The sequence below is a fragment of the Canis lupus genome, chromosome 10 (assembly GCF_003254725.2).
Source record: "Canis lupus dingo isolate Sandy chromosome 10, ASM325472v2, whole genome shotgun sequence".
Lineage (NCBI taxonomy): Eukaryota > Metazoa > Chordata > Mammalia > Carnivora > Canidae > Canis > Canis lupus.
The window spans coordinates 17,920,170-17,947,665 of NC_064252.1; the positions used below are offsets into that span (position 1 = coordinate 17,920,170).

A 27,496-nucleotide genomic window follows, 5' to 3' on the forward strand; every position below is an offset into this window, starting at 1 on the left:
ATGGGGAGTGTCAGCCCCGGGGAACAAACTCACTTGAGACTCTCCCGCTTGTGTTTAGGCTGGAGCCGAGGGCTGCCAGGCAAGCAGCCCTCCCGGGCGCCCCGTGAGCCCGCCCCACACCCCCACCCCGCCGTCCCTGGCCCGCAGCCGGGAGCTGGGATGCTGGCCGGGCGAGCCGTGCTCTTCCTCTCCCTGACCTGGACCACCTGCCGTGGCCTGGCGATGCCCCGGGTCACAGAATGCGGCGTCTCCTGCTCTCCGGTGAGCTCCTGGCCCGCCTTGCCCGGCCCGCGGCTGGGGGGCCTCTCCTGTCCCCCCTCCGGGCTCTCCTCCTGAGGGTCCCGTTCCCCTCAGATGGCACAGGCGGGAGGCCCTGGGCGCTGCGGGGTGGGGAGGCCGAGGGGCCCCGGGGTGCGGGCGGGCCCCTCCGAGCCCTGCACCGCTGCCGCCAACCGTGTCTCAGCCGAGGCGTGTGGATGCCCTGCTGAGGGCGGGCTGCGGGAGCACCCCGTCCTGTCCCTCATCCTGTCCCTCGTCCTGTCCTGGACGGCAGGGACCGTTCACTGCAGGCCAGGCCCCCTTGACCTCACCTGCAGGTGGCGGCCCTGCAGCCCGGGCTGGAAAAAGTGTGCCTGTGTCCCAGGAGGTGCCCCCTGGTGCCCAAGACTGGCCGGAGCAGAGTGGGGACACAGCCCAGCAGGCGTCACGGGGACCGTGGGGGACGCGGCAGGGACACGGGCACAGAACGTGAAGGACCCGGGGTGGAGGAAATTTTGAGCCCCTGCTGTGTGTACAGTGACTCGGGGATGTGTCCTCAGTGGTAGCACACAACGACACAAGGTCTATGTGGTGGCCACCGTCGGGGAGGAAACAGGATGGCCTGCCTTCCAGGGGCGGTGCCCAAGCCACCCTGGGGGACACGGGGGACACCCCAGTCTCCTCTGGGAGGAGGGACAGCTCAGCAAACCCTGGGAGTGGGTCCAACAGAGGGTCCAGGGAGCTCAGTGGGGGACGGGAGGGCTTGGGGGGCCGGGGGCCGGGCTGGTATCAGAGGTGCAGGGACCCCTGGGGGGCCGAGAGGCTCCCTCTGGCCGCTGGTGGGAACCGCTGGGTCAGGGTCAGGGTCAGGGGCATGGTGGCGGGCTGGGGGCTGGGGGTGGTGGTCGGGACCCCAGCCACGGTGAAGGTGCAGAACGGGAGGAGCTGCTCCGTGTGCACTCTGCAGGTGGGGCTGGGCCGCTGGAGTCCTGGTGCACAAGGACAAGTCACAGTGGACCCTGGCACATGACTTTAGCTCCGACTGCTGGACGTGGGAGGTGGGAGGCCTGGGGGGGCAGGTTTTGGGGGAGGCAACTTGGTTTTGAGATGTGGGGTTTGGGAAGCCCATCAGGCGTGAGCTGGTGGTAGAGGGGCAGCCGGGTGGGTGTGAGTGGAGGTCAGGGCGAGGCCAGCACGGGCCCCATGTTGGGATGGGGGGTAGGACCGAGCCCCCCCACCAGGGGTGTGAGGAGGAGAGAATCCTAAGGAAAAGGGAGGAGAAGGGGGCTGGAGGGGGACAGGGCAAGAGGAGGGGCATTTCCTGCCCTGACGCTGCTGACCCCACAGGAGGGACTGCTGACCCCACAGGAGGGACTTTACTTAGCCCGGGAGCTGCAGCCACCCTGCTGCCCTGCAGGGGTGGGGCGGGGTGGGGGTGGCAGGCAGCCCCAGGGGGACAGGAGGGCAAGGCAGGGGGTGGGGGGTGGGGGTGCCACAGGGGGTGGGGCTGAGGGTGCAGGTGGCCCCTGGGGGGTGGGGGGCGGGGGGCGCAGCAAGGGGTGGGGGGTAGGGGTGCCACAGGGAGTGGGAGGGCAGGCGGCCCCCGGGGGGTGGGGGGCGGGGGGCGTGGCAGGTGTTGGGGGGGTGAGGGTACTGCCAGGGGTGGCGGGGTGGAGGCGCCGCAGGGGGTGGGCTGGGGGGGCAGGTGGCCCCTGGGGTGTGGGTGGCGGGGGGCACGGCAGGGGGTGGGGGGTAGAGGTGCCGCAGGGGATGGGGGGGCAGGCGGCCCCCGGGGGTGGGGGGGCCGAGGGCGTTGCGGGCAGGCTCAGGCTCGGAGAGGAGGGGGGCAGGGAGCCGAGGGGGGCTGGACTCCAGCTAGAGAAGCCAGGGGACAGGAAGCCTGTGGCCTCCCCCACACGGGCACAGAGACCCCCCCAGCCACCGGCACCCCAGGAGGACAGCTCTGGGCCTCGCCATATCTTGGATGAAAAGTTGTCCGGGGGGGCTGGGGGGGCAGGAGCACAGGCCGGTGATGCCTGAGGGGGGCCGGGCCCTCGGGGGCTGACTGGGGCACCAGGGGGTGCTCCCCGGCGGCTTGGGGGCCCAGGGTCCTGGGCCCTGGGGAGGGGATCGGCCCCACAGGAGGGGAGGTGGGAGGAATCTGACACAGGCAAGCCCTTGGCTCTGGGGGTCGGCTGGGGGGGTTGGGGGGGGGACACAGGTCCCGCCCAGAGACCTGTGCCTGGGGAGTCTCTCCCCAGACAGTCCCCACCCCTGCGGACTGCATGGGAAGCCCCGAGAAACCCAACAGAAAACCCCCGGGAGGTGGGGGTGGCCACAGCTCTGTCCCGCCCTGCTCCCCCTTCCCAGCCAGCTCCCCCGCCCTGCCCCCCCACCCGCTCCCTCCAGCCCGGGGCCAGGACCCTGGGCCTCCGGGTGCCCTCGACCTGAGCTCGTCCCTGCTGGCTCCTCGTCCTGTGTCCGGGAGGACGGGTCGGGCCCTGAAGGGCAGCCAGCCGCCACAGCGCCCACCTACAGGGGACAGCGACTGGGGCCGGGGCCAATCCCCCGGGCAGGCGGTGCCCAGCCTGTGAGGAGAGCAGCTGGGCCCCCTCTGTCTTTGAGCTGGGGGGCGGGGGGCAGGGGGGTTCAGGTTGCCCAGGATAGCGGAGGCCGCGGGTGGAGAGGAGGCGGCGAGGGAGGCCCAGGACCAGGCCACCGGGCCTCCCGCGAGCGCTGGGGCTGTGTATGGGCCTGCACCCCAGCCCTGGCCCCATACTCCCCGGGTGGCGAGGCTCGCTCTGGGGGTGTCCCGGGGATTCAGCCCGCCCCCCTTAGTGACGCCAAATGGCAAACCAAGTGGAGCGGAAGCCCCAGCCCCGTGGCCGCCCTTCCCACCCCACGGGCAGAGGGTGCCTTAGGGGGGAACCGACTGTGCCTCTTTGCAAACACTGTCCCCGAGAGAGAAGCGCGTCGCGGCAGGGCAGGCGCTAGAATCCCGGGGCAGGTGTGGCTGGCTCCGTCCTCCCGGTGGCCACCAGGAGGGCAGGGGCTCGGAGTTTCTGTCAGGGTCCCGGGGGCTCAGTTCTCGAGGGGACAGAGGGTGCCGCCGCTGCTGCTGCCTGCCACCACCTGGTGTCGCCGGGAGCCGGGGCTCAGCCTCCCAGGGCAGCACCCCGAGCCCCCCCCACTGGCTGGGGGGCCCACCGCCCACCGCGGAACGAGGCCTGCCAGCTGGCCGCCCACTCAAAGCCCAGCCCCAGTCCACCCACCCCCTGCGGCCCCGGGTCAGGCCGGAGCGGGGACAGCTGCGCCAGATCAGCTGCACAGGGTCCCTCCCGGCCGCCCAGGGCTCATCTCCTTGGCAGGGCCTCCCTGAACCCGCCGCGCTGCCCCCTCGGCTGCCCCCCCCCTCGGCCCTTCTCAACGTCTAACATAAAATAGACCCTGCTGACGACTACATTCTGGGTTGTGTCCCTGCCTGGAATGTGAGCTCCTCAAAGGCAGGCTCTCCCCGCTCTTTCTTTGACTGGGGACCCCGGCACCTAATCAGTGCCCTGGAGAATGAACGGGGCCCCAGGAGCTTCCAGTACCAGCAGAAGTGGGGGTGTAGTTGGGGGAGGGAGCCCGCTGGTCCAGGGGCCAGGTCACACCATTTACTGAATGAGCACTGCATGCAGAGCCAGCACCCCCGACACCGAGGACGACCGGGAGATGTAGCACCCCGAGCCCCGCTGACGGCGAGGGGCCGGGTGACTGTCCTGGCCCCCTGGGGCTGGCTTCTGGGGAAGGACCAGAAGCGGCCAGGCTGACCTCTCACCCTCTGTCGTTGTTCTGTCCCCAGGGCTTCGCCTGCAGGAGCCGAGTGAACCGTGAGTACATCTCAGGCAGAAGGGGCAGGTGCCTTTGTGGCCCTCGTACACCCTGGTCACCAGGGTCACCCTGTCGTCCTTGCCACTCCACTGGCCTGCCCCTGCCTGCCGCACAGGACAGAGTGTCCCTCGGGGGTCCCTGCCCACCAACTGGTTCACGTGGACAAGGCCCCCAGCTGCGCACCTGCCGGAGAGAGGCCTGTGTTCCTATTTAATCGGAGGACGCCACCTTTCTTTACGGAAGTGGCCACACCAGTTTGCACCCCAACCAGCGACATACGGAAACCCCCACTTCCCCTTAGCAACTTTGGTATTTTGTCCAACACGAAATGACACCCGTGTAACTATAGCATTCTTGTCTTTCGTGGCTGCTGCGTCTGTGGCCCCAGGACGTGGGGGAGGCAGGTGCTCCGGCCCTGGGTCACTTCTGAGGGCCCCTCTCTTTTTCCCTTTGGCCTCCAAAGGCCATTCACACCCTTTCCACTTCGATGTGATCGTAGCCCCCCTAAGTCCCTGTGTTTCCTGCCCTGACGCCTTGATGTACTTCTGAATGTTTTGTTTTCATTTAGCTCTTTATTTCGCTAAGGGTGGTTTCCACTGTGGGGTGAGGTAGGGATGCAACTGTGATGCTGCCTGGAGCTCCACCTGCAGGGGGGTCTGGTGTTCCAGCCCCGAGGAGGGAGGGGCTGGGGGCTGGGGGAGGGAGTCCCTGACCCAGCGCCCCCTGTGATCTCAGGTCCTCACAGCCGCTGGCCTGGCCGCGGGATCCCCTCCTCTTTGCTTCTTTTCCTAAACTGCCCTGCGGCTTGTGTTCCCGCGTCCCTGAGCCCGCAGGTGCAGCCTGGAGAGGTGCGGCTCCCTCCCGCGCCCCCAGGTGAGCGGCCTTACCTGTGGCTGTGCTGGGGGGCTGGGGCCTGGCCGTCAGCGCCCGCGGGAGAGCACACCTGCCCCCCCCCCCAGACCCACGGCAGCTCCGGGACCCCGGGTGAGGCGGCGCAGCTGGGGGTGCTGCCAAGACAACAGAGGCTGGAGACGAGGTACAGGGGACGTGGACGTGGGGACAGAGCTAAGATCCTGGCGGGCCATCCACCCTGCTACACACTGTGCAAGCTCGCCAGGAGAGGGAGCTGTGTGGCCAGAAAGCAGCCCAACCTAGCCTCCCTCTCAGAGCTCGGAAAACTGCATTCAGAACCACGGAAGCAACAATGGGATCAAAGACAAATTCCAGACCATCCATGATAACATAAAGGACACTAGGAATGACATCCCAAAGGCGATGGAAGTGCACCAGAAGGTCTCGCTAAAGATTCCCCAAACTGTAACATTCCATTCAAAATGGTATGAATACCCAGGAAAATGATGCATATGAACAAAATCTGGAAATTCTCGAAGCTGAGGTGACAACAGAGAGAATTAGAAATAAAGGAAAAGTAGTTTCAGAGATGAAGACTATACTAGATGAACCCAAGAATGAACAGACCCGAATATTAAACACCCAAGAGAAATACAAGGCGAAAGGAGGCTATTTTTAAAAATAAAGAAAAGGGATCCCTGGGTGGCGCAGCGGTTTGGCGCCTGCCTTTGGCCCAGGGCGCGATCCTGGAGACCCGGGATCGAATCCCACATCGGGCTCCCGGTGCATGGAGCCTGCTTCTCCCTCTTCTCCCACACAGAGCCTGTGTCTCTGCGCCTCTCTCTCTCTCTGTGTGACTATCATAAATAAATAAAAAAAAAAAAAATAAAAATAAAAATAAAAATAAAAATAAAGAAGAAAGAGATTAAAATGATGTGTGAATAAACGGCAAGTGTCGCAGACAGGCCAACAAAGCCCCAACTACAGATGGTGAAGAGGAAACCCAAGGTGACAGAAGAAATAAATACTGAGAACTACAGTTCTCAGAAGATCAAAAATTTTTTTCTTGAAACTAGCTATGGTGAAGGCAAACCATATGCCCAAGAGTCCTGAATATCAGGGTCCCGAATATCAAACACCAAGACATAGTCCAGTAAAGTGAATGGACCTTAAAGAGAGAGAGAAAAATCTTTTGGGCATGTAGGCAACAAGAGCAAGCAATTATGACGGAAAGACTTTCCAACATTTTCCAGAGGAAGGAAACAGACAAATGGAATGCGCAGCGCCGTGAATATGGCAGGAAAATTGTATTTCAGTTGTCAAAGTCGCTCATTATTGCAGCCACAGAAAAGAAATGATAATTATGTGGCACAATACGGGTGCGGTGGACATATCGCGGACACATCGGGAACCGAGCCACAATGTATAAATGTGTCAGGCCAGGGGGTGCGCCTTAAATTTACAGTGTTGCGTGTCAAGTATATTTCTTTTTTTTAAGATTTTATTTATTTATTCATGAAAGACACAGAGAGAGAGAGAGGCAGAGACCCAGGCAGAGGGAGAAGCAGGCTCCCTGAGGGATGCCCGATGCAGGACTCGATCCCGGGACCCTGGGGTCACACCCTGGGCCAAAGCCAGATGCTCACCTGCTGAGCCCCCCGGGCATCCCTCAAGTATATTCCAGTAATAGAATAGCGACCTCCCGGCACTGTACGAGCAGAGACGCCGGGGATACCGACCCCAGAGCCCTGTGAGGCGTCTGCTAGGAGACAAGCTTCAGGCAGCCAAGCTGACCCGTGGGGCAAACGTCAGAAAGGGTGTGGGCCCTGCATGAGGCTAGCTGCGCACGGGCCGTATGTTAAGAGGGAGAGAGTATGGGATGTCATGGCTTTACACTCATTATATAGGTGGCGACAGACATAAGAAATGGGGAAAGAATAAGACGATTTTATGCCAAGACCTGTTTTTACCACTTCTCACCCTGATGGTTAGTGCCGTGGCCAGGACTGGAGTATGTGACATGGGGTGTAGCGGATGGCAGGCTGGGCTTGCCCTCTATTTCCCATGTTCCTGGGGGTCAGCCTTCTCTGCACGGAAGGGCCAAGAAACAGATGTCACGTAGCAAAGGTCATGTGAAACCTTTACTCTGAACTGGTAGTGGACACGTGACCCCAGGAGTCACCCTTGCGTTTATGTACATATATCGCCGCCCGTTCCACAGGAGGATCCCAGAACCAACGACCAGCGCGGAGCCAGGAGCCTCCCCCGTGTCCAGGCTGCGTCCGCAAAACGCCATTTCCCACCTAAAGAAACCAGGCAGGGCTTCCCGGAGAAGTGGCTGCCTCCCAGTCTGGGGCAGAGAATGTACTAGAAGAACCGAGGACGTCCTGTCATACCGGAGAGCAAGGACGCTCTCCAAGACTTTGGTGCATGTCAGCAGAACTTTGGGGAGCACTCAGCCGGCTCAGTCACAGGAGCAAACGACTCTTGATCCAGGGGTTGTGGGTTCGAGCCTCATGTTGGGTGTAGAAAGTACTTAAAAATAAAATCTTAAAAAAAAAAAAAGTGCTTGGAGCCAACCTGAAGAAACTCCCATTAGCCAAGAGGATATCATTTGAGCTTAAAAAAAATTTCAATAAATTGCAACCTGTGTGAACACACATATTCATAATGATATTGTTTTTTTAAAAAAGGAAACTCTTCATCTTCTGCAGATGACAGGGAACCAAGTGCTCACCTCGAAAGCTGGAAGTCCAGCCTTGACCCTGCCTCTCTTCTGGGAATGCCACCCCGGAGGAAGTTCCAGCTAATAGATGGAAACAAAACGGTAGAATGGTGTCACCATTTTGCGCCTCCCAACGACCTGAGTGCGGGTGACGCTAGTGTCAAACCTGGCGGAGGCCACACAGCCAGGCCTCCTCCTGAAGGCGTCTGGCAGCAGCGCTAGTCCTGCCAGGGACTGGACCCTGAGCACAGGCCTCCCGCGGCCCATTTGCCAGAAATGCAGGGGCCTGAGGGTGGGTGCGGCCGTGCCCGAGGACGCCTGGTGGGACAAAGAGCCTGATTCTGCAAAAGGAGGAGGAGACAAAGCCACAGAGCAGACAAGCCAAGTTTGAAAAATAGGCCAGCCTCAAGTCTGTGTGTGGGGCTCATCCGGGTGGTGAAACCAGTGAAGAAATGCCAAGAAGCCAACGGGCCAGTTCTGGGCGAGCAAAGCACGTGGCCTAGCTGGGGACCCGCTACCTGGTGGTGATCGGCGCTCTGCTCTGTCAGAATTCACGAAGCTATGTTTTGTGGGGGGTTTTTTGGTGAGCTTTAGAGTATCTAAATTTCATTTTTACAATAAATAGCTTTTTTATTTTTTTTATTTATTTATGATAGTCTCACAGAGAGAGAGAGAGAGAGAGAGGCAGAGACACAGGCAGAGGGAGAAGCAGGCTCCATGCACCGGGAGCCCGACGTGGGATTCGATCCCGGGTCTCCAGGATCGCGCCCTGGGCCAAAGGCAGGCGCCAAACCACCGCGCCACCCAGGGATCCCTAAATAGCTTTTTTAAATAAGGGTCTTAGCGTTGTGTACGCCTTCACTTCTTCAATAGGAGTTTTTGATTGTTTGTCAAGTTTCCTGAGAGTTTCAGTAGATGTTTTCCAATGTGTGTATTTTTTAAAGATGTATATATTTATTTTGGAGACAGAGCATGCGTGAGCATGGCGGGGGGTGCGGTGGCAGAGGCAGAGGCAGAGGGAGGTGGAGAATCCCAAGCAGACTCCCCACTGAGGGCAGAGCCCGACATGGGGCTGGATCTCACAACCCTGAGATCTTGACCTGAGCCAAAATCAAGAGTCAGGCGCTCAACCAACTGAGCCACTCAGGTACCTCCTGTGTTTTTTAAAAAAGATTTATTTACTTATTTTGGAGAGAACCAATGTGTATTTTATAATATCATCAAGCAACTTGGTTCCAAGTTATCTAGACCACCAGTTTAGCCTTAGAGCCCACAGACTGCCCCCAACTTCAAACACCAGCACGTCTGGGGTGTCACCTAGGCCTCTGACCAACTGGCTACAGGCCAGAGGCTCCCACAACCCCTCCTTGGGTCCAGTTACTTTACTTGATTGGCTCACAGAACTCAGAGAATGTTTTACTTGCCAGATAACCAATGTATTATAAAAGGATATAATCCGAGAAAAAACATATAGAAGGGGTGCAGGAAGGGGAGCATGGAGACCCGCATGCCTCCTGGGGTTGCCACTCTCCCAGCTCTGCATGCTCACCAATCCAGAAGTGCTCCAAACCCTGTCCTTTAGGGTTTTATGGACGCCTTTAGGGAGGGTTTTGCAAAGGCAAGATTGATGAATTCATTGGTAACTGACTCGACCTCCAGCTCCTGTCCCCTCTCCAGAGGTCATCAGGTGGTTGATTTCCCTGGCAACAAGCCCCCATCCTCAGGGACTTTCCAGAACTTAACCTCATTAACATAAACTCAGGTGTGGTTGAAAGTGGTTCCTGATGAACAACAAAAGACACCCTATTAGCGCTTATCTCTTGGGAAATTCCAAGGGTTTCAGGGTTCCTACACCAGATAATGGGTACAGATCAATACATATTTCTTTTTTTTTTTTTAAGATTTTATTTATTTATTCATGAGAGACGGAGAGAGGCAGAGACACAGACAGAGGGAGATGCAGGCTCCCTGAGAGGAGCCTGATATGGGACTCGATTCCAGGACCCCGGGATCACGCCCTGAGCTCAAGACAGATGCTCAACCACTGAGCCACCCAAGCGTCCCCATATTTCTTATTATAAGTTATCATATCACACATTTTGATCAGAATTGCTTTGGATGTATTGATTACTTTGAGACAGAAATGACATCTTATCAGAGTTGAGTCTTCCAACCATGAACATGGTATGAACAGGCCTCCTCCTGAAGGTGTCTGCCTTTCCAACTATTCAGGTTTTCCTCAAAGCTTTTATTTATGCTCTTCAGAGGTTGAAGGATACTGTGAATGTTTTCTTTACTTTATTATAGTTCCTGGCTGGTGTTGCTGAGGTAAAGCAATGCTATTTTTAAAAAAGATTTTTATTTATTCATTTGAGAGAGAGCACAAGTGGGGGGCAGGGGTGGAGGAGCTGAGGGAGAAGCAGACTCCCCGTTGAGCAGGGAGCCTGATGTGGGCTCCATCCCAGGACCTCAGGTCATGGCCTGAGCCAAAGGCAGACTCTTAACTGCCTGAACCACCCAGGTGCCCAAAAGTAATGCCATTTTTCTATATTAATCTTGTAACCAACACATTTGTTAAAAACTCATTGTTATTTCTAATAGATTTTCCCTTGAGTCTTGGATGCCTGGGTGGCTCCCCGCATGGAGCCTGCTTCTCCCTCTGCCTGTGTCTCTGCCTCTCTCTGTGTGTCTCTCATGAATAAAGAAATAAAATCTAAAAAAAAAAAAAAAAAAAAAAGATTTCCCATTGAATCTCTTAAGTTTTTGTATATAAATAATCACATATTCTGCAAGTGATGACAGTTTACAAACCTATGTTTGTTTCTGGTCTTACGGGTCTGGCTCCAATCACTAGGGGACCACTCATCTTAGACCTGATATTTATGACAGTGACTCCCAAGACTTACCAGTCATAACCAGGCGTATGGGGCCTCTGAAGGAAATGGCTTCCACCTAGGCAAGGAGGTGCCTTTCTTTTCCTAGTTTTTTAAACTTTCTTTTGTCATGAATAGAAAGTGAATTTTATGAAAACTTTGTGCATCTGTGAAAATAATCATACAGTTACTCCCCCTTTATAATTCTTTTAATGAGGCGAATTGTACTAATAGATTTAGCAGGTGACCCCTGCTAAAGACCACACTTGGAGTCCTGAAACAAATCCTATCCAGTCGTGTTTAATATATTATTAAGTCAAATTGCTAAAATTTTATTTAGGATTTTGCAACTATATTCATACAGGAGACTGGCCTATACTTTTACCTTGTTGTGTGAGACTTTGAAAAGCTAGCCGGCTTTAAAAAAAAAAGAAAAGAAAAGAAAAGCTAGCCGGCAGCCCTGTCCACCCTCTTTCCTTTCCCTGGGGACACCTTGGCCATTTTACTTCTTTCACCACATTGCTTTATGTCTCTGCCATATTTTCCATCTCTTTGTCTCTGCGGCCTTCTGGGTCATTTGCTGCGATCTTTCGCTTCAGTACTTCTCTCTTCGGTGAGGTCCAGTCTACTCTAAAGTCACTTGTTGCATTTTTAAATTTCTATTTCCTTGGGTTTCGTTTCTAGAAACTCTGTTTACGTCGACTGTGCTTGCTCCGACTGTAGTTTTGTTTTGTTTTTTTTTTCTCCCACTGCACGTACTTTCAAGCTTGTCTTGGGGTGGCTGGTCTGTAGTTCACATCTGGTGCGTCTGTCGCTGGAAGACTCTGCAGGGCTGTCTGTGGCCTGTCATTTCTGCTGGGTTTCCCTGCTGGTGTTTTGTTTTCTAACATATTTATCTTTAAATGTGTCTGCTCAGTGCTTTCTGCAAATGATTCCTGGTATTCCCCGAGGCCTAGGATGAAGGCAGTTCCCCCTGGGCCAGATTTCCCCTTAGTTTCTGAGTGGTACCCAGGGGTAATGTGAGACAGTCAGGACCATTTTGAGTTTAAAAACAGATTGAGGTGTCTTGGGCCTTCCTAGGGATGCAGACCAGGCCTGGGACCGGCACCCAGACCCACCAGAGGTTATGGGAGGCTCTCTGTTCTTCCCTGTGTGCTCAGAGTAGCCACTCAACAGTGCCCAGGACAGGGGTTCCTCCCAAATCCCCCCGATACAGGGTGATAGTGGGCAGCTCTGCAGTGCCCCGGCAGATGTGGCTTCCTGAGCTCTGCATCCCTCTGCCCTTTCTCACGCTTTGTCCTCACAAGCCTGATGCTTTCATCAGCTTTGACAAGTTTTTGTGAGCCTTTTCATATGCATAGTTGTTCCTCCAGCCTTGTTAGTTGTTTTCAGCAGCAGAGTTGGCTCAGATCGCAGGGTCCAGCATATTACTGGAAACGAAACTCCCGAATTGTTTTTAAACACACAGGAGTCTTTCTCTCTCCTTCTCTTCTTTGTTGATAGGAATTTAAATTCACCACCACATTTCACCAATTCCTGTGTTCGCTGTTCCCTTTTGTAACCCACTTCTTCCTTTTGAGTTCCTATTTCTCCTTTTAAAAATACATCTGTTAGGCCTTCTTATAATAAGGCTCTGCGGCATTTTTTAGATCTTTGAAAAGACCAAATATATTTACTTCTCCCATGGGGAGACTCCTACGAGTCTTCATGATAAATGTGGGGTTCACAATAGTCTCCACAGAGTGACTGACTGCTTGTCCCCGTTTTGCACCACAAATAATTTAGCACACTTGTGTCTCTTCTCCTCGACGCTGTCAGCTGGTCTGGGGCAAGAGCCCGGTCTTACACATTTTATTCTACAATAGGCAGCTTTCCCTCTATACGGCTCATTACCTCCCATGTTCCCCACAAGCCCTTCTCTGCTATGGCTCCACCTTTTTTATTTAATTTTTTTTTAAAGATTTTATTTATTTATTTGTGAGGGACACAGAGAGAGAGGCAGAGACCCAGGAGGAGGGAGAAGCAGGCTCCATGCAGGGAGCCCGACACGGAACTAGATCCCGGGACTCCAAGATCATGCCCTGGGCCAAAGGCAGGCTCTAAACAGCTGAGCCACCCAGGCTGCCCTTTTTTTTTTTTTTTTTTAATTCTGATTTGTTCCTTTTCTCAGTTGGCTGGAATAGGTCTGCTTTTTTTCCCAGGAAAGGTCAAGAGATGTGGATTTCTCGTTCCTTGCAGAGAAGACGTTTTCACACCCGTGAGGAGCATGTGGGTGGAAAGAGGACTCTGAAACACGTGGCTTCCCCCAGGAATGCTGCGTACAAGGCTCTAGAGGTGGCCTCCACGCCAAGGGAACCTTAGGCCTCCCTGCCCGTTCCCACATCACCTGGCTGCCCACTGGCTTCACCATGGAGTCTGTGGACAGCTGGCGGTTTGGCCACCTCCTTGGCGGGCCTCTGGGACTCTAGCCACTGCTCTTGGGGGGGGGTCCCTCTGGAAGGCTCAGAAGAGTCCATCAGATCCCACCCGTTACTTACTTTAGCTCCAAGACAAAGGTGGGCTGAGGACACACCGGGCCGGGCCCATGCCAGATGCAGGTGATTGTTTAGAACTGTGAGCGGCGTGGGAGGATTTTATCACTGACATCCTTCCTAGCAGCCCAGCTATTCACTGGTTTTATTTTTTGTTTAATATCCAGCAGTTTGGGAGCGCCTGGGTGGCTCAGTTGGCTGGTGTCTGCCTTTGGCTCAGGTCATGATCCTGGAGCTGCAGGATCAAGCCTCAGGTTGGGCTCCCTGCTCAGAAGGGAGCCTGCTTCTCCCCCTGCCCCTCCTCCACTCATGTTCTCTTGCTCACTCGCTCCTTCTCTCAGATAAATAAAATCTCTAAAAAAATTTACTCATCAGTTTGGGAGGAGCAGGTGGCAGGAGCCTGTGACCTCCTCACCCATCCCTGGTCTACCCCCTTTTCATGATGAAGACAAACCCACAGGATATGAAGACAGTTGTACTCTGCGTACTTAAGGCCTAAAAAAAAAAAAAAACATATTGTTTTATTTTTCCCACTTCTGATCTTTCATAAACTTAAACTGAGTTGGGAGAAACCTCCAATTGTGGGGTCAAGCTCAGTAAGACATCTCACCAGTCCTGGGGAGGAGTTTGGGTACTTGCTGCCCTCTTAGACACGGTGTAGATGGGAGGACGAAGGAAATTTCCTTTATAGCATTAGGTTTTTTTTTTTAAATATTTATTTTATCTATTTGAGAGAGAAGGAGAGGGACGCCTGGGTGGTTCAGTGGTTGAGTGTCTGCCTTCGGCCCAGGGTGTGATCCCAGGGCCTCAGGATCGAGTCCCGCGTCAGGCTCCTTGCAGGGAGCCTGCTTCTCCCTCCACCTGTGTCTCTGCTTCTCTCTGTGTCTCTCATGAATAAATAAATAAAATCTTTAAAAAAAAAAAAGCCCATTCCACTTCATGGCTGTGCACAGTCTGCCCACCATCCACCTGTTGACGGACATCTGGGTTGGGGGTACTAACAATTAAATCACAATCAACATTGTGTTTTTGTCATCACTCGTGGGTCAGTGTGGAGGCTCGGAATGGCTGCATCACACGGCAGTGGAGCTCTCACTTCCAAGGACGCGGTGGGCCCTCGGACCCTCCCAGTAGCAGCGTCTGCGGGTGCGCGTTCGTAGGCACCTGCACCTGCACCTGCACCTGCACAGGGAGCGGCGGCCCCGGCCCGTCTGCCGCCCTCACATATACCACGGCCCTTGCGGGCTAAATGCGCGTCTCCTAGTGTCTGCTGCCGGTGAGCGCCTCCCCACGTGCTCAGGGGCCGCTCTGTCCTCGGGGTGAAGAACCTGTTTGCATCTTCCTTGCTGGGCTGTTGGTGTCCGTATTATTCAATTTGGGAAGGTCTTTCCATGTGCTGAAGACCAGTTCCTTCCCAGATACGTGATCTGCAAGCATTTCCCTCAGCCTGTGACTTGTCTCTTCATGCTCTTACTGGTGTCTCTCAGAGATACATTTTTATGAAGTCCAGTTTATCGATTTTTTCATCTACCGCCTTGATTCTGTGTTGTAGTTAAGAAATCTTTGCCTAACTCAAGGTCACAAAGATATTTTTTTTACTATGTTTTCTTTTAAAAGTGTCGTAGTTTTAGATGTTATAGTTAAATCAACAGTCTGTCTGGTGTGACCTCGTGTGTGGTACAAGGTTTGGATTAAAGTTCTTGCTTGTTTGTTTGCTTACGGACATCCAGTCGACCGAGCACATTCGTTGTAAAGACCGTCCCTCTCCCACTGGGCTGCCCAGGATGTTTGCCACGAGTCCCCCGTCCACACATGGGTGTGTCTATGTGGGGACTCTCTTCTGTTCCATCCACTTAATGCCAATACCCCACTGTCCTAATCCCTAATTGATTACTTATAAGTCCTGAAATTAGGCAGTGTTGGTCTTCAGATTTGTTTTTTTAACAAAGATGATTTGGCTATTCTAGAATTATTGCATTCCCAAGTAAATTTTAGAATTAGCTTGCCAGTTTCTGGGGGCGGAAAGAGGTCTTCTACAAAAAGGATTTTGATCAAAAGTTCATTGAATCTATGGATCGATTTGGGGAGAATTGACATCTTAGCAATTTTGAGTCTTCTGCCCCATGAACACAGTGTACTTCTCCATTTATTTGATTTTCTTTAATTTCCCTCAGCCATGTTGTGTAGTTTTCAGGACATAGATTTTGTACATCTCTTGTCAGATTTGTCTGTAAGTATTTCATAGTTTTATGTATTACATTTAGCAAATGTAAATGGTATTTTTAAAAATTTCAATTGGCTATTGTTCTTTGCTAGCACACAGAAATACGGTGTGTTTTTGTATATTGACCTTGATTCTTGCAATTTGCCAAACTCACTCATTACTTCTAGTATCTTTTCTGTAGATTAGATTTTTACAGAGACAGCTATGTCATCCATGAATGAAGACCGCTTTACTTCTTTCCAAACTGAAAAGGAAGTTTCTTTTCTTGCCTTATTGCATTAAGTAGGATCTCTAATACAACGTTGAGTAGAAGTGCTCAGAGCAGGGATCCAGGTCTTGTTCCTGATCTTTGGGGAAAACAATCCTTCTTTCAACGGGAAAACATAATATTAACTGTAAGTTTCCCACAGATGGTCATCATTAGATTGAGAACATTTCCTTACATTCCTTGTTTGCTGAGTTTTTATTAGGAATAGATACTGGATTTTCCAAAATAATTCTGCTATGACTATTGAGATGATCACATGTGCTTTCCAAAATTTGTTAACACAATTAATTATACTGATTGATCTTCTAACATTAAGCCAATCTTGTATTCCTAGGACCATCATACTTGGTAGTTATGTGCTACCCTTTATATGTTGTTGGATTCCATTTACTAAAATTTTGTTTAGAGTTCTGCTCTACGGCCATGAGATATCTATAGTTTTCTTGTAATGTTTTGGTTAGGTTTTGATATCAGAGAATGAGTTCCGAACTATTCCCTCCTCATCAGTTTTCTGGAAGAATCCATGTACAACTGACAGTATTTCTTTCTTAAACATATGTTTTCATTGACTTTTCTCTATTTTTCTGTTTCCTATTTCACTGGTTTCCACTCTGATCTTTATTTTTTTTTCCTTCTGATTACTTTGGGTTTTGTTACCCTTCTTCAGTTTGAGATTTAATTGACATATAACTTAGCATTAATATAAGCGTCTGCATTTACTCTTCTATCTCTAGTTACTTGAGGTGGAAGCCGAGGTCACTAATTTGAGATTTTTCCCCCCTAAATGTAGTTTAGTGATACAAATTCCCCACCCCTCCAAATAGTGCTTTGGCAGCATCCAAATGCTTTTCTATGTTATCTTTTCTAAATTCCCTTTTCATATCTTCTCTGCCCCAAGGGTTATTTAGAAGTATATTGTTTAATTTCCAAATATTGGGAGGTTTTCCAGAAATATATATATATATATTTTTTTAAGATTTTATTTATTTATTCATAGAGATGCAGAGAGAGAGAGAGGCAGAGATACAGGCAGAGGGAGAAGCAGGCTCCATCCAGAGAGCCTGACATGGGACTCGATCCAGGGTCTCCAGGATCACGCCCTGGGCTGCAGGTGGCGCTAAACCGCTGCGCCACCGGGGCTGCCCCAGAAATATTTTTTAAATTAATTTATTTATTTTAGATGAAGAGAGAGAGAGAGAATGAGTGGGTGGGAGGGAGGGAGAGACTCTCAAGTCAACTCCGCGCTGAGTGCACAGCCCGACGCGGGGCTCCATCCCAGGACTTGGACATCATGACCTGAACCGAAACCAAGAGTCAGATGCTTAACTGACTGAGCCACCAGGTGCCCCTTGAAACATTTATTTGATCTCTAATTTAATTCCATTTTGATCAGAGAAGATCATTTGCTTGATCGGAATCCTTTTAAATTTATCGAGACTGTTTTATGAGCCACATAGTTTCTCTTGATAAATGTTCCATGTACACTTGAAAAACACGCAGATTCTACTGTTGTTGGAGGGGGTGTTCCATAGACGCCGATCCAGTCGAGCCGGCAGGTTGTGTCACACAACGCCACCCGGTTCCTTCTGGTTTTCTGCCTACTTGATCCGTCAAGTAGAGAGGGAAGATGGTTGCAATCAACTATAATTGTGGGTTTGCCTATCCCCCCTTTGTAGGGATGTTTTGTTTCATCTCCTATGAAACTCTGAATTTAAGAGCATAATATCAACTTACGCTTGTTACGTCCTCCTGGTGGATCGCTCCCTCTGTTACTCTGAAATGAATATTCTTGTCTCTGCTAATATTCTCTGCCGTGAAATCCATGCTGTCTGGTCCCAACTATTCCGTCTTCCTTTTGTCTTTTTTTTTAAATTATTTATTTATTTATGATAGTCACACACAGAGAGAGAGAGAGAGAGGCAAAGACACAGGCAGAGGGAGAAGCAGGCTCCATGCACCGGGAGCCCGATGTGCGATTCGATCCCGGGTCTCCAGGATTGCGCCCTGGGCCAAAGGCAGGCGCCAAACCGCTGCGCCACTCAAGGATCCCTCCAACTTCCTTTTGATTAGTGCTAGTGTGCCGGGCCTTTTTGCATTTGTGTCTTTGTCTTCCCACTTAAAGTGTGTTTCTTATAAGCAGCTTATAGTTGTGTCTTGCTTTTTTATACAATCTGAAAACCTTTGCCTTTGCCTAACTATGGTATTTAACATTTACATTTCCTATGATCATTGAGATGGTTAGGTTTTGATTAATCATCTTCCTACTTATTTGTTCCATCTCTTCTTCGTTAACTTTTTCTTCTGCCTTCATGTGGGTTCTTATTTCTGTGTGTGTGATCTCATTCTGCCTCCTTCATTGACTTAAGAGTTCAAACTCTTTGTTACTGTGATTGCTTTGGTGGGTGGTTGGGGTTTTTTTGTTTTTGTTTTTTGTTTTGGTGTTTATAATGTGTATCTTTAACTCATTATATTCTCCCTCCAAGTGAAGATGCACCGCTTCAGGGAGAGCCTAAGCATCTTTCCCAGAGGGCAGCTCCATCTCTACCATCCATTTGTGTTTTAAAATTTTTATTTTGGGGGAATCCCTGGGTGGCTCGGCAGTTTGGTGCCTGCCTTCGGCCCAGGGCGCAATCCTGGGGTCCCAGGATCGAGTCCCACGTCGGGCTCCTGGCATGGAGCCTGCTTCTCCCTCCTCCTGTGTCTCTGCCTCTCTCTCTCTCTGTGTCTATCATGAATGGATAAATTAAAAAAAAAAAATCTTTTTAAAAAATAAATAAATAAAATAAAAATTTTATTTTTTTAAAGATTTATTTAATATCTTGAGAGAGAGAGAGACAGAGAGAGAGAAAGCAAGTAGGGGCAGAGAGCAAGACTCTCAAACAGACTCCCCACAGTGCATGGATCCCAAGGACGCGGGGCTCCATCCCACGATCCCACGACCCCGAGATCAGACCTGAGTAGAAACCAAGAGTCAGAGGCCCAACGGGCTGAGCCAGCCCCGCTCTCGCCACCCAGCCTAGGCGTTTGTGTTGTAGTCACACCCTTCCCTTCTATGCGTGTTCTAGACTCCATAGCGCATTACTATTATTGTTTGTGTAAACAGTCAATCCTCCTTTAAATGGATTTTTTTTTTAAGATTTAATTTATGTATTCATGAGAGACACAGAGAGAGAGGAGAGGCAGAGACACAGGCAGAAGGAGAAGTAGGCTTCATGCAGGGAGCCCAACGCAGGACTCGATCCCGGGTCTCCAGGATCAGGCCCTGGGCTGAAGGCAGGCGCTAAACCGCTGAGCCCCCCAGAGGTCCCTAAATGGATATAAATAATGAGAAAATACCTTGTGTATCTGCCACGTGGTTGTCCTTTCTGGTGTTCTTTATTCCATTTGGTACCATTTCCCTTCCTACCCAAGGGACTAATATTTCTTATTTTCTTGGTAGTTTGGGTCTTCTGAAGAGGAATCTTTCAGCTTCTCTACGCTAAGGAAATCCACGGAGCCCGTGTTTCCCAAGCTCTCCGGGGGTCCACAGGCAGGGCGGGCTTGGCTCACGCAAGGAGCTTGCTGCTGTGCTTACCCTCGTCGATCTTTGTACACACGTGTGTCTTCTTCCTCGGGGGGCGGGGGGCTCCCACCCTGCTCTCTGTGCCACTGGCTCCCAGAGAATTCATGGGGGTGTGCCTCATACTTTTTTCGTCTCTCTTATACTAGCGCTCACCGACTTCTTGGATCAGTGAGTTTATGTTTTCATCAAGTCGGGGAGATACCTGTTTCTTCGTGTTTTCTTTCTCACTCCCCCCATTCCTCCGGGGACCCTCCAGACGCTCGCTGCGTCACTGCAGTTGTGCGGCTTCTGCTTCTGTTATCACATCATCGCCACCACTAGCTCCTTCCGTTTACTGTTGGAGACTGTCCGCAGCTATGTCAAGCTCCCCAAACTTTTTCTAAACACCTAATCTGCTGTTAATCCTATCTGATGTATTTTTCATCTCAGATGTTACATTTTTTTCTAGAACTTGGGTTTGAGCTCTGTCTCCCTGTCTAATCTGCCATCTTTATAATGAACTGTTCGAACATTTGGAAAACAGCTGTAATAATGACTTTCATGTTCTTGACTTGCCAATTCTAAAACCTGCACCCATTTCAATTAATCGATTCTTCTCCTCATTGTATTTTCCCGATTTCTTTGCACGGCTTGTAATTTTCTTTGGCCGGCAGACATTGTGAATTGTCCCCTGTTGTGTGCTGGATATGTGGTTTTATTCCTATGAGGAATATTTATTCTTTGAGGCTCTCCTGGAAGACAGTTAAGTTACTTGGGCAGAGCTTAAACTTTTTGGGGTCTTGCTTTTAAGGCGTGCTGGGCGGGATGAGAGCAGAACTCAGGCTGATGCTAATCTGCTGCTGTAGCTGTCAAGGCAGAGGCCAGACTCCTGCAGAAGAGTTGCCTGCGGGTGGCGGGGGGAGGCCTGGCTGGGAGGGAGCAGGGACGCCGCCCCGCGTGAGTGCAGGCCGCTGTCCTCGGGTCCCCTGGGCTGCTTCCCTCATGTGTGTGCGTGTGCGCACGCGTACACACAGCGTGGACGTGCAGGGAGTGTAGTCCAGGACTCCCCTGTCTCACGCTCTGTCCTGCACACCCCAGCACTCTGGTCCCCCCAGGCTCTCGACTTTTCCTAGGCTCAGGCTGGAAGTGGGCTCCCCTTGCCCCCCCTCCGCCCCCTGCAGACAGCAACACGTTAGTTTGTGGGGTTCAGCCCTGGTCTCCTTGAGGGCGTCACCATCCTCCCCTTCCTGAAACCTCCTCCACAGCCCACCTGCCCACATGTGGCTGGAGGAGCTCCCAGAGCAGAAGCCACCTGCGGCCCCAGGCCGGGTGGGATGAGGGGCCCTGCTGTGCACCTCCAGGTCCTGCGTCAGCTCCCCAGGGCGGGGGGCCTCCCAGCCGGCTGGATTCCGATTCCACCGCCGTAGTCTCACTGCACAGGCGCCTTCAGTGCCAGCTCCCTCTGCTCCCCCTTCACTTGAGGGTTAGCGGTGGGTCCCTCTCCTGTGGTGCCAGCACTTACCCGAGGTCCAGCCCCAGCAAGATCTTCCTGACATATCTCCGAGGGTCTGCCTTGAGGGCCCCTGGGAGTTCTGGTCCCCGAAGCACTCACTGAGCACACACACCTTCCTCTTCCTGGACACACGGTCCCACGTGGGGGTTACTTCCTCCACCGCCCCCAACACCAGGCCTGACTGCTGTCCCTCACACCTGCAGAGGAGCCACCACCTGTGCAGGAGGGTACCTGGGCCGCCGGCTGTGGCCTCCCCAGGGCTCCACGGCTCAGGGGGAATTAACCCCACAGTCCCCAGTAAAGCGAAGGCCACAACTCTGCTCAGCCCTAGTGCCTGGACTTGAGACCCCGGCTGCACCAAGGCCTCGGGGCCAGTGTACCTGCTGACCTGTGAACGGGGGGTCATGACCCCATGCCCCCAGCAGGCCTGTTCCGTTGCCCAGCTTTAACACAGGCAAGGGGGTGGCCAGCTTAGCAGAAGGTGGGCTCCACTGCACCTGTGCCGGCCAGATGGGGCAGCAGCTCCTACGTTGAGGTGTAGCCTCCTGCCCACCCTGGCCTCTCCTGGCGCCCAGTAGACAGCCGGCTCAGGGGTAGGTCCACTGTTCACTAGGGGCCAGTTCTCTGGCTGCACTGGGGCAAGACAGTGGGCCCCCTCCCCGGACAGGCTGTCCCTGAGCCTTGCCACTGGCTGAGCCACCCACAAAGCCTCCCCGGGCCCTGGGGAGCCCCGGGCACTCACCCCCTCCTCTTCTCCCCAGGGAACATCTTTAACAGCTTCTGCCGGCAAGCCCCCAGGTCCCTGTCCCCGTCGGTCCTGGAGGCCCTGACGCTGTCCACTGCCATGAAGTGCGCCCCCCACGATGACTGCTCCCTGGTCCTGCACGTCCAGGCCTCCCTGACGCTGCATGGTGAGAGGCAGCCCCGTGTGACGGTGGGATCACCCAGGGAGGGGCCGGGGGGCTCAGGCTGCTTTGACTCCACAACAATCCGAGGGGCAGGGCGGCTCAGAGATCCCCACTACCTGCCCTTCACGGAGAGGATTCGAGGCCCTGGTCTGACCAGGCCTGCACGGCCCCTCCCTTCCGCCAGAGGGCCTTCGGGGCCTGGAGGCCTGCTCCATGAATGTCGACACCCAGGAGACACGGTGTCAAAGTGTGCGGGTCTCCAGAGCCTCCCGCCGACTGCAGGTGGGGCGGCAGGTGAGGCCAGGGCCTGACCCAGACCTGCTGGCCCAGCCCAAGGCCTTTGCCAGGCAGGAGCAGCTGTCCCCTGGCTGCTCCTGGACACCCGACCCACCCAAGCCCCGGGACTGGCGACCCCTTGTCCTGGGTTCCAGCCTTGAGGGGGAGCTGACTGGCCAGGGAGGGGTAGCTAGAGCCCCAGGTCCACCTGGCTCTCACCTGTACATGCCCAGCTCCAGGTGCATTTTGACTGCTTCGAAGTGGGTGTGGCTCAGAGCCTCTACGTCACCCTGAGGACAGTCCCCCACTTCTGTGGGATCCAGCTGGACCGGCAGTACCACGTGGAAGGTGGGCGCCCGGGCGGCCCGGGCCCAGCTGCCGTGGGCTTCTAGGGACACGCTGGGCAGGGGGAGGGAACGTGCTGAGCAGCTTCACTGAGGTCACAGGCCCCGGAAGAGGACAGACTTTGCAAACCCCCGAGGCTGAGGCCCAACTAGGGGGCCAGCCGCTGGGCACCGAGGGCCAGGCCCACCACCCCTGTGCCATTTGCAGACTGTGGAGACCAGGACGTGGGGAGGAACCTGCCCGGCTGCTCCGGTGAGACCCTCCTCGGGTGGGACGCGGCCCCGCAGCCCCGGGGACACCCTCAGGTTGCTGGGGGCCGGGCATCTGGGGCCCCCCACCGGGGAAATCGGGAGGGGCCTCAGGTGGGCGACTCCCAGCTGCCGGGGCCTGGCAGGGGTCCGCACTTCGAGGCTCTCAGGACAGGTGTCGACCTCTGTCCAGTGACCCCTAGTCCCGGCGTGGCCCCCACTTGCCGCCCTTCTAGCCAAGAAGTTCTCTTACCGGGTGGACCGCGACCGCAAGGTGGTTCTGGTCCAGGCGCCCGAGGCCCCCGCGGGCTCCGACTACTACGTCCGCCTCTGCCTCAAGTGGTTCACCTGTGAGGACGTGGGAGCCCCGGCGCGAGTGAGCCCAGGCCCAAGCCCCGGACCCCACCTGGCCCAGAACCCCCACTCCCGACCACGCCGCCAGGCCCCCGCCCCGCCCTCCCCTGCCCCATGACCACGCCCCTGGGCCCAGCCCAGCCGCGTGATCTCGCCCCCGGCCCAGCCCTTCCCTGTGACCACGCCCTGGGGCTAGCCCCGCCCATGACCACGCCCCGGGGGCAAGCCCCGCCCACGACCACGCCCCGTGCCCCGCCCACGACCACGCCCTTGGGCCGCCCCGCCAGCGACCACGCCCCCGTGCCCCGCCCCGCCCCGTAGCCCCAGCCCCTAAGCCCCCCCTGCCCCGCAGGTGACAGCCAACCGGCTCTCCCGCACCGTCTCTCTGCCCTACAGCCGAGAGCTGCCCTGCTTGTGCCTTGAGGTCAGTGACTGTGGCCTTGGCTCCGGGGAGGACTCGGAGGGAGGGGCACGGCCTGCGCTGACCCCGGCCCCTCCGCAGGGCTGGTCTGCGACCCCTGACGCCGTGCGGATGCAGGCCTGTCCCTTCGAGGATGGCAAGTGTCCTGTGGTGTGGACCAGGGGGAGGGACGGGGGCCGGCGGCAGCCCGGGGACACAGGGGTGAACCCTTCGGGCAGCCCCCGAGCCTGCCCCGGTGAGCGCGCAGCCGGAGGCGTGTCCCGGCCGGTCCTTCCAGGGGCAGAGTCTGCAGAGCCGCGTGTGTGCACAAGCGTGTGCCCAGTTCCCGGGAGGCACTGGCTGCGGCCTGGCTCCCCCGGAGGAGCCCGGTCATCTTGAGAGTGGCTCGTGGGGTCCCGGCCCTGAGAGCCGCAGGGGAACTGCATCCGAGGCAGGTGACCTGAGCTGACCTGAGCCCTGGGGGGGGGCCCGGGGGGGGGTCCCCGCAGACACAGAGGCACTGTGGGACGCCGTCCACTACCACCCGGGGGCCCAGGCCCTGAGCTGGGAGCCTGCCTGTCCCGTGAGTGGCCACGTGAGCCTGTGCTGGCGCCCCGGGCCGGGGGCACTCTGCCACCACCTGGAGCACTCAGGCCGAGCAGCCGAAGGCAGGGTGAGTACCCAGCAGGTGGGGTGGGGTGGGCGTGGCCACGGGCCTGACCTGAGCGCCCCGCAGGTGCAGTACCCGCGGGTGGACACGCAGCCCCAGCTCTGCCTCAAGGTGAGTGGGCCAGGCCACAGCCCACCCGGGGCATGACCAGCTCGTAAGGAGGGGCAGGCAGGGGGCTCTGGGGCACCGGGGGCCTGCAGCCACACAGTCCCACACCCTGCCCCGCCCTGCAGCCCAGCCCTCCAGTGACCCCTCTGCCCCCATCCTGGTCCGAGGGTGGAGCCCAGGATCGATCCCAGCCCCCAGCTTCCCCCCACCCCCGCACCCACTGCAACAGCCTCATGCCTCCCGACCTCTCCGCAGTTCTCCACCAGCCGGGGCTTCTGGGTGAGGTGCCCTTTCAAAGGGCAACGCTTCCAAGGTGAGCTCTGCGTGGGAGGCACGGAGGCCGCCCCGCCGTGTGGACGCAGCAAATAATGCCCTTTCCTCTGCTCCCCTGAGGCCTCTCGGGTCCCTGGGACGGAGGGTGGGAAGGGGGTGGTCCCAGGCCTCAAACCTCTACCCCACAGCCTGGAAGATGACCGTCCAGCCAGCAGCCTCTCAGGGCCACCTCCGGGTCACCTTCTTCTCGCCCGAGGCCGCCCACTTCCAGGTGTACCTGTGTCAGCAGAGGAAGATGTGGCCCCCTGCCTGCCGCCCTGCACTCTGGGCAACCGCCCTCCCTCCAGCCTCAGTGAGCCGGCCTGGGTGGGGGCTGACCCCTGGGGTCTCCTGCAGGCCTCGACCTCCCACAAAGCCCTGAGTCAGGCCCTGGAGGCCCCCTGGGGTGCAGGGGTGCAGAGTGCAGGGCCAGTCCTCCCCCCACTGCTGTTGACCTGCCCCCTCCTCACCAGGGTGACTTCATGGCAGGCCCTGCGGTCGCCTTCGTAGACGTTCCCAGGGACGAGGCTTGTGTTCCCAACACCTGCATCCAGGTGGGTGGTACTGCCTTGCCCAGCCCTGCCCACCCACTGCAGCCCCAGACCTGTTTCCCATCATGAAGCCCCTGGGATATCCTCCCCCAGAGCTCCTGGGGGTGCCCTGTCTCTCAGGGGATGCTGCGGGCGAGGGTGGGGGGAGCAACACCCAGTGGTGTTGACTGAGCCGGCCCGCCTACAGGGCCGGAGGACCGACATGCTCTTCTCTGCCCCCCAGCAGCTGTGTGACCTTCGGTGCCGTGAGTGACCCCACTGGGTCCTGGGCCCCAGGGGTGCAGGGGGAGTGAACACCCACGGGCTGAGCCTGGAGCCTGTCTCCCATTCTGAGGACGGGGTGTGGGCACCACACGGGAGACTGGGCATTGCTGGGGGACGGAGGGCCATTTACCCTGAAGTCAGGCCTGGCTTCGGAGCCAGGGTGAAGGCAGCCACATAGAAACAGGGGCCTGGCCCCACCCCTGCCTTGGGACATCAAGGACCCCGGAGGCCCATCCCCAGCACCCACAGCCCGTGTTGCTGCACCAGGGGAGCCACTTCCTCCTCCCTGAGTGCCCACCACCCCTGACTGGGGCTCTGGTGCCAAGTGTCCAGGAACCCGGGATGTCCCTCAGCCCACCTTCACCCACCCAAGCCACCGACACCCAGACTGCTGGAGCTCGGGCTTAGGAGACCAGGCTGACCCTGTGGGTCCTGGGTGTGGCTCGGGTGGCCTTGCCTGGAGGTCCTCTCAAGGGCCGTGGGATGTAGGTGGGGAGCAGACATTGCCCGCGCGGCTGCTGCAGGGACAGGGGACTGCGGGAGCCCTGGAGGTGAGAGGGGACGGGAAGGGGGGCTTGCCCCCAGGGCAGCCCCAGGCCTGCCCCTGCCCCACTGGAAATGCCCTAGAGCCCGGGGCGTCTCTCAGACCCGTGTCCTCCACCTCCTCCCCACCCCAAGTCTGGGTCCCGTTCCCTAGCAAGGTCGCCTCCAGCTGATCACGGGCCGAAGGGGCGACAGTCACCTCTGGGAGCCTGTGTCTGGACAGGACTCCACTGCCTGTGGGCCGGGTGACCTGGGAGTGGACCCCCAGCACTGCCGGAGCCTCCAGGCCACACGGGGGTGGGGGGGCAGGGTCAGAGGGAGTGGTCGGGGTCCAGGCCTGCATGGGCTCCGCAGGGCTGGGCAGCCTGGAAGGGCCCAGGCCTCTCCTTCCTCCTGCGCATGGTGGGGGAGCGGGGCCCCACAAGCCTGGGGTGGATGACCGAGGCCCCGTTCCTCTCTTTCCAGCTGCCAGCCAGGGGACAGCAGACTGAGGCCAGGAGCTGCGTGTGGCACGAGTGAGTGCCCAGCTGAGCGCTGGGGGGCGGGGGGGCAGCGCCTGGGCCCCAGAGCCTCTGGCCTCGGAGCCCAAAGGTGCCTCACCCGCACCCAGGCCGTGGGGCCCGAGCCACGGGACTTTGAGCCAGACGGAGGCCTTTCAGGCCCGACGGACTTCCACGCCCCAGGCCAGGGGCCACCCACCGGCCACTGGGCTGTCGGATGTGCCCCGTGGAAGTCTCACGCTGGCTTCTGAGGGCCTCCGGCTGCCCCTCCCAAGCTCCATCATCGGACTCTGGCATCCCCCGCCCAACCCACAGACGGCAGGGACAGGCCCTGGGCTGCCCCCGATGGTCGGCGGTGCTGCAAATGCCCTCCTAGCCTGTGGCCTGGCTGCGCTGTCCTCCCGCCCCCGTAATGGGGCTGCTGCCCCCACAAAGCCAGTACGCACCCCACACTCAGTAAACACGTGTCCGCCAAGCTCGCCTCTTGCCTTGAAGACAGAGATGGGGTCCGCAGGGCAAGCAGCCCCTTGGGCACGTGGGTGGGCAGGGAGGATCCTGGGGCCGGGTGGGATTGCCTCCGGAGGCGAGGGTGGGACCACAGACGGCAGGTGGACCCTGCCAGCACCCCCACCACGCACGAGCCCCCAGGCCGCCCCCGAGGTCACCCCATAGGCTGGAAACGCTGTAGCCCATGGCCTGCCCAGGCCACGTGTGGGAAGCTCCCCTCCAGGGTCCCCATAAGGTGGCTGCCTGAGGCCAAGCCAAGCCAAGCCAGGAGCTGAAAGAGGGATGGGACCCTGCGGGGGGTGGTGGTCAGGGAGGCCCAGCCTCGGGTCGCCGCCCCCCACTCCCACCGGGTCAGGGTTTAGGGGCTGGCAGGCTGTGGCCTGGGGGCCAGGGGTCCTCTGGTGGTGCTCCCTCCCCATCAAGGCCCAGGAGGGGTGGGGGACCCACGAGCCGGCTGTGGCTGGGCTGCCCCTGTCCTGAGTTCCTGCTCTCCTCACCTGGACCATCCGGGAGCCCCTTGGCCATGCAGACAGACCCCGGCTCTGACCCAGGGCTACCCCTGGAAATCCCTGCCTGCCTGGAGGTGGAGCAGGGAGCGGATGCGGGAGCTGACCAGGTGTGGGCGCCTCAAGACTTGCTGCAGCCCTGGCCTCCCCCACATGGGGGAACTGAGGCCCAAGCAGAGGCCATGACTGGGTTCCTCTCAAGGAGGCTCAGGGCTGCAGGGAATGGGTGAGGAGGGGCACGCGTGGGTGCCAGCCTCCCAGCTGTCTACGTGTGTGCTGCCACCAAGTGGCGGTGGTGCTCAGCGACCCGACCTCCGCGCCAAGGTCTTAGAGCACACGCATTGCC

General features: G+C 56.5%; 1 protein-coding gene across 1 annotated transcript; it reads left to right on the plus strand.

Moving 5' to 3' along the window:
• On the plus strand, positions 1-26,612 carry IL17REL (interleukin 17 receptor E like). Its single transcript, XM_035696080.2, has 16 exons — positions 1-261; positions 4,103-4,130; positions 21,420-21,569; positions 21,751-21,860; positions 22,076-22,190; positions 22,395-22,439; positions 22,672-22,811; positions 23,142-23,213; positions 23,292-23,346; positions 23,699-23,862; positions 23,926-23,970; positions 24,223-24,280; positions 24,429-24,592; positions 24,753-24,833; positions 25,018-25,075; positions 26,103-26,612. The coding sequence occupies exons 1-16, from the start codon at positions 1-3 to the stop codon at positions 26,126-26,128; spliced, it is 1,572 nt and encodes a 523-aa protein (XP_035551973.1). The 3' UTR covers positions 26,129-26,612.
• Positions 26,613-27,496: the final 884 nt, after the last annotated feature.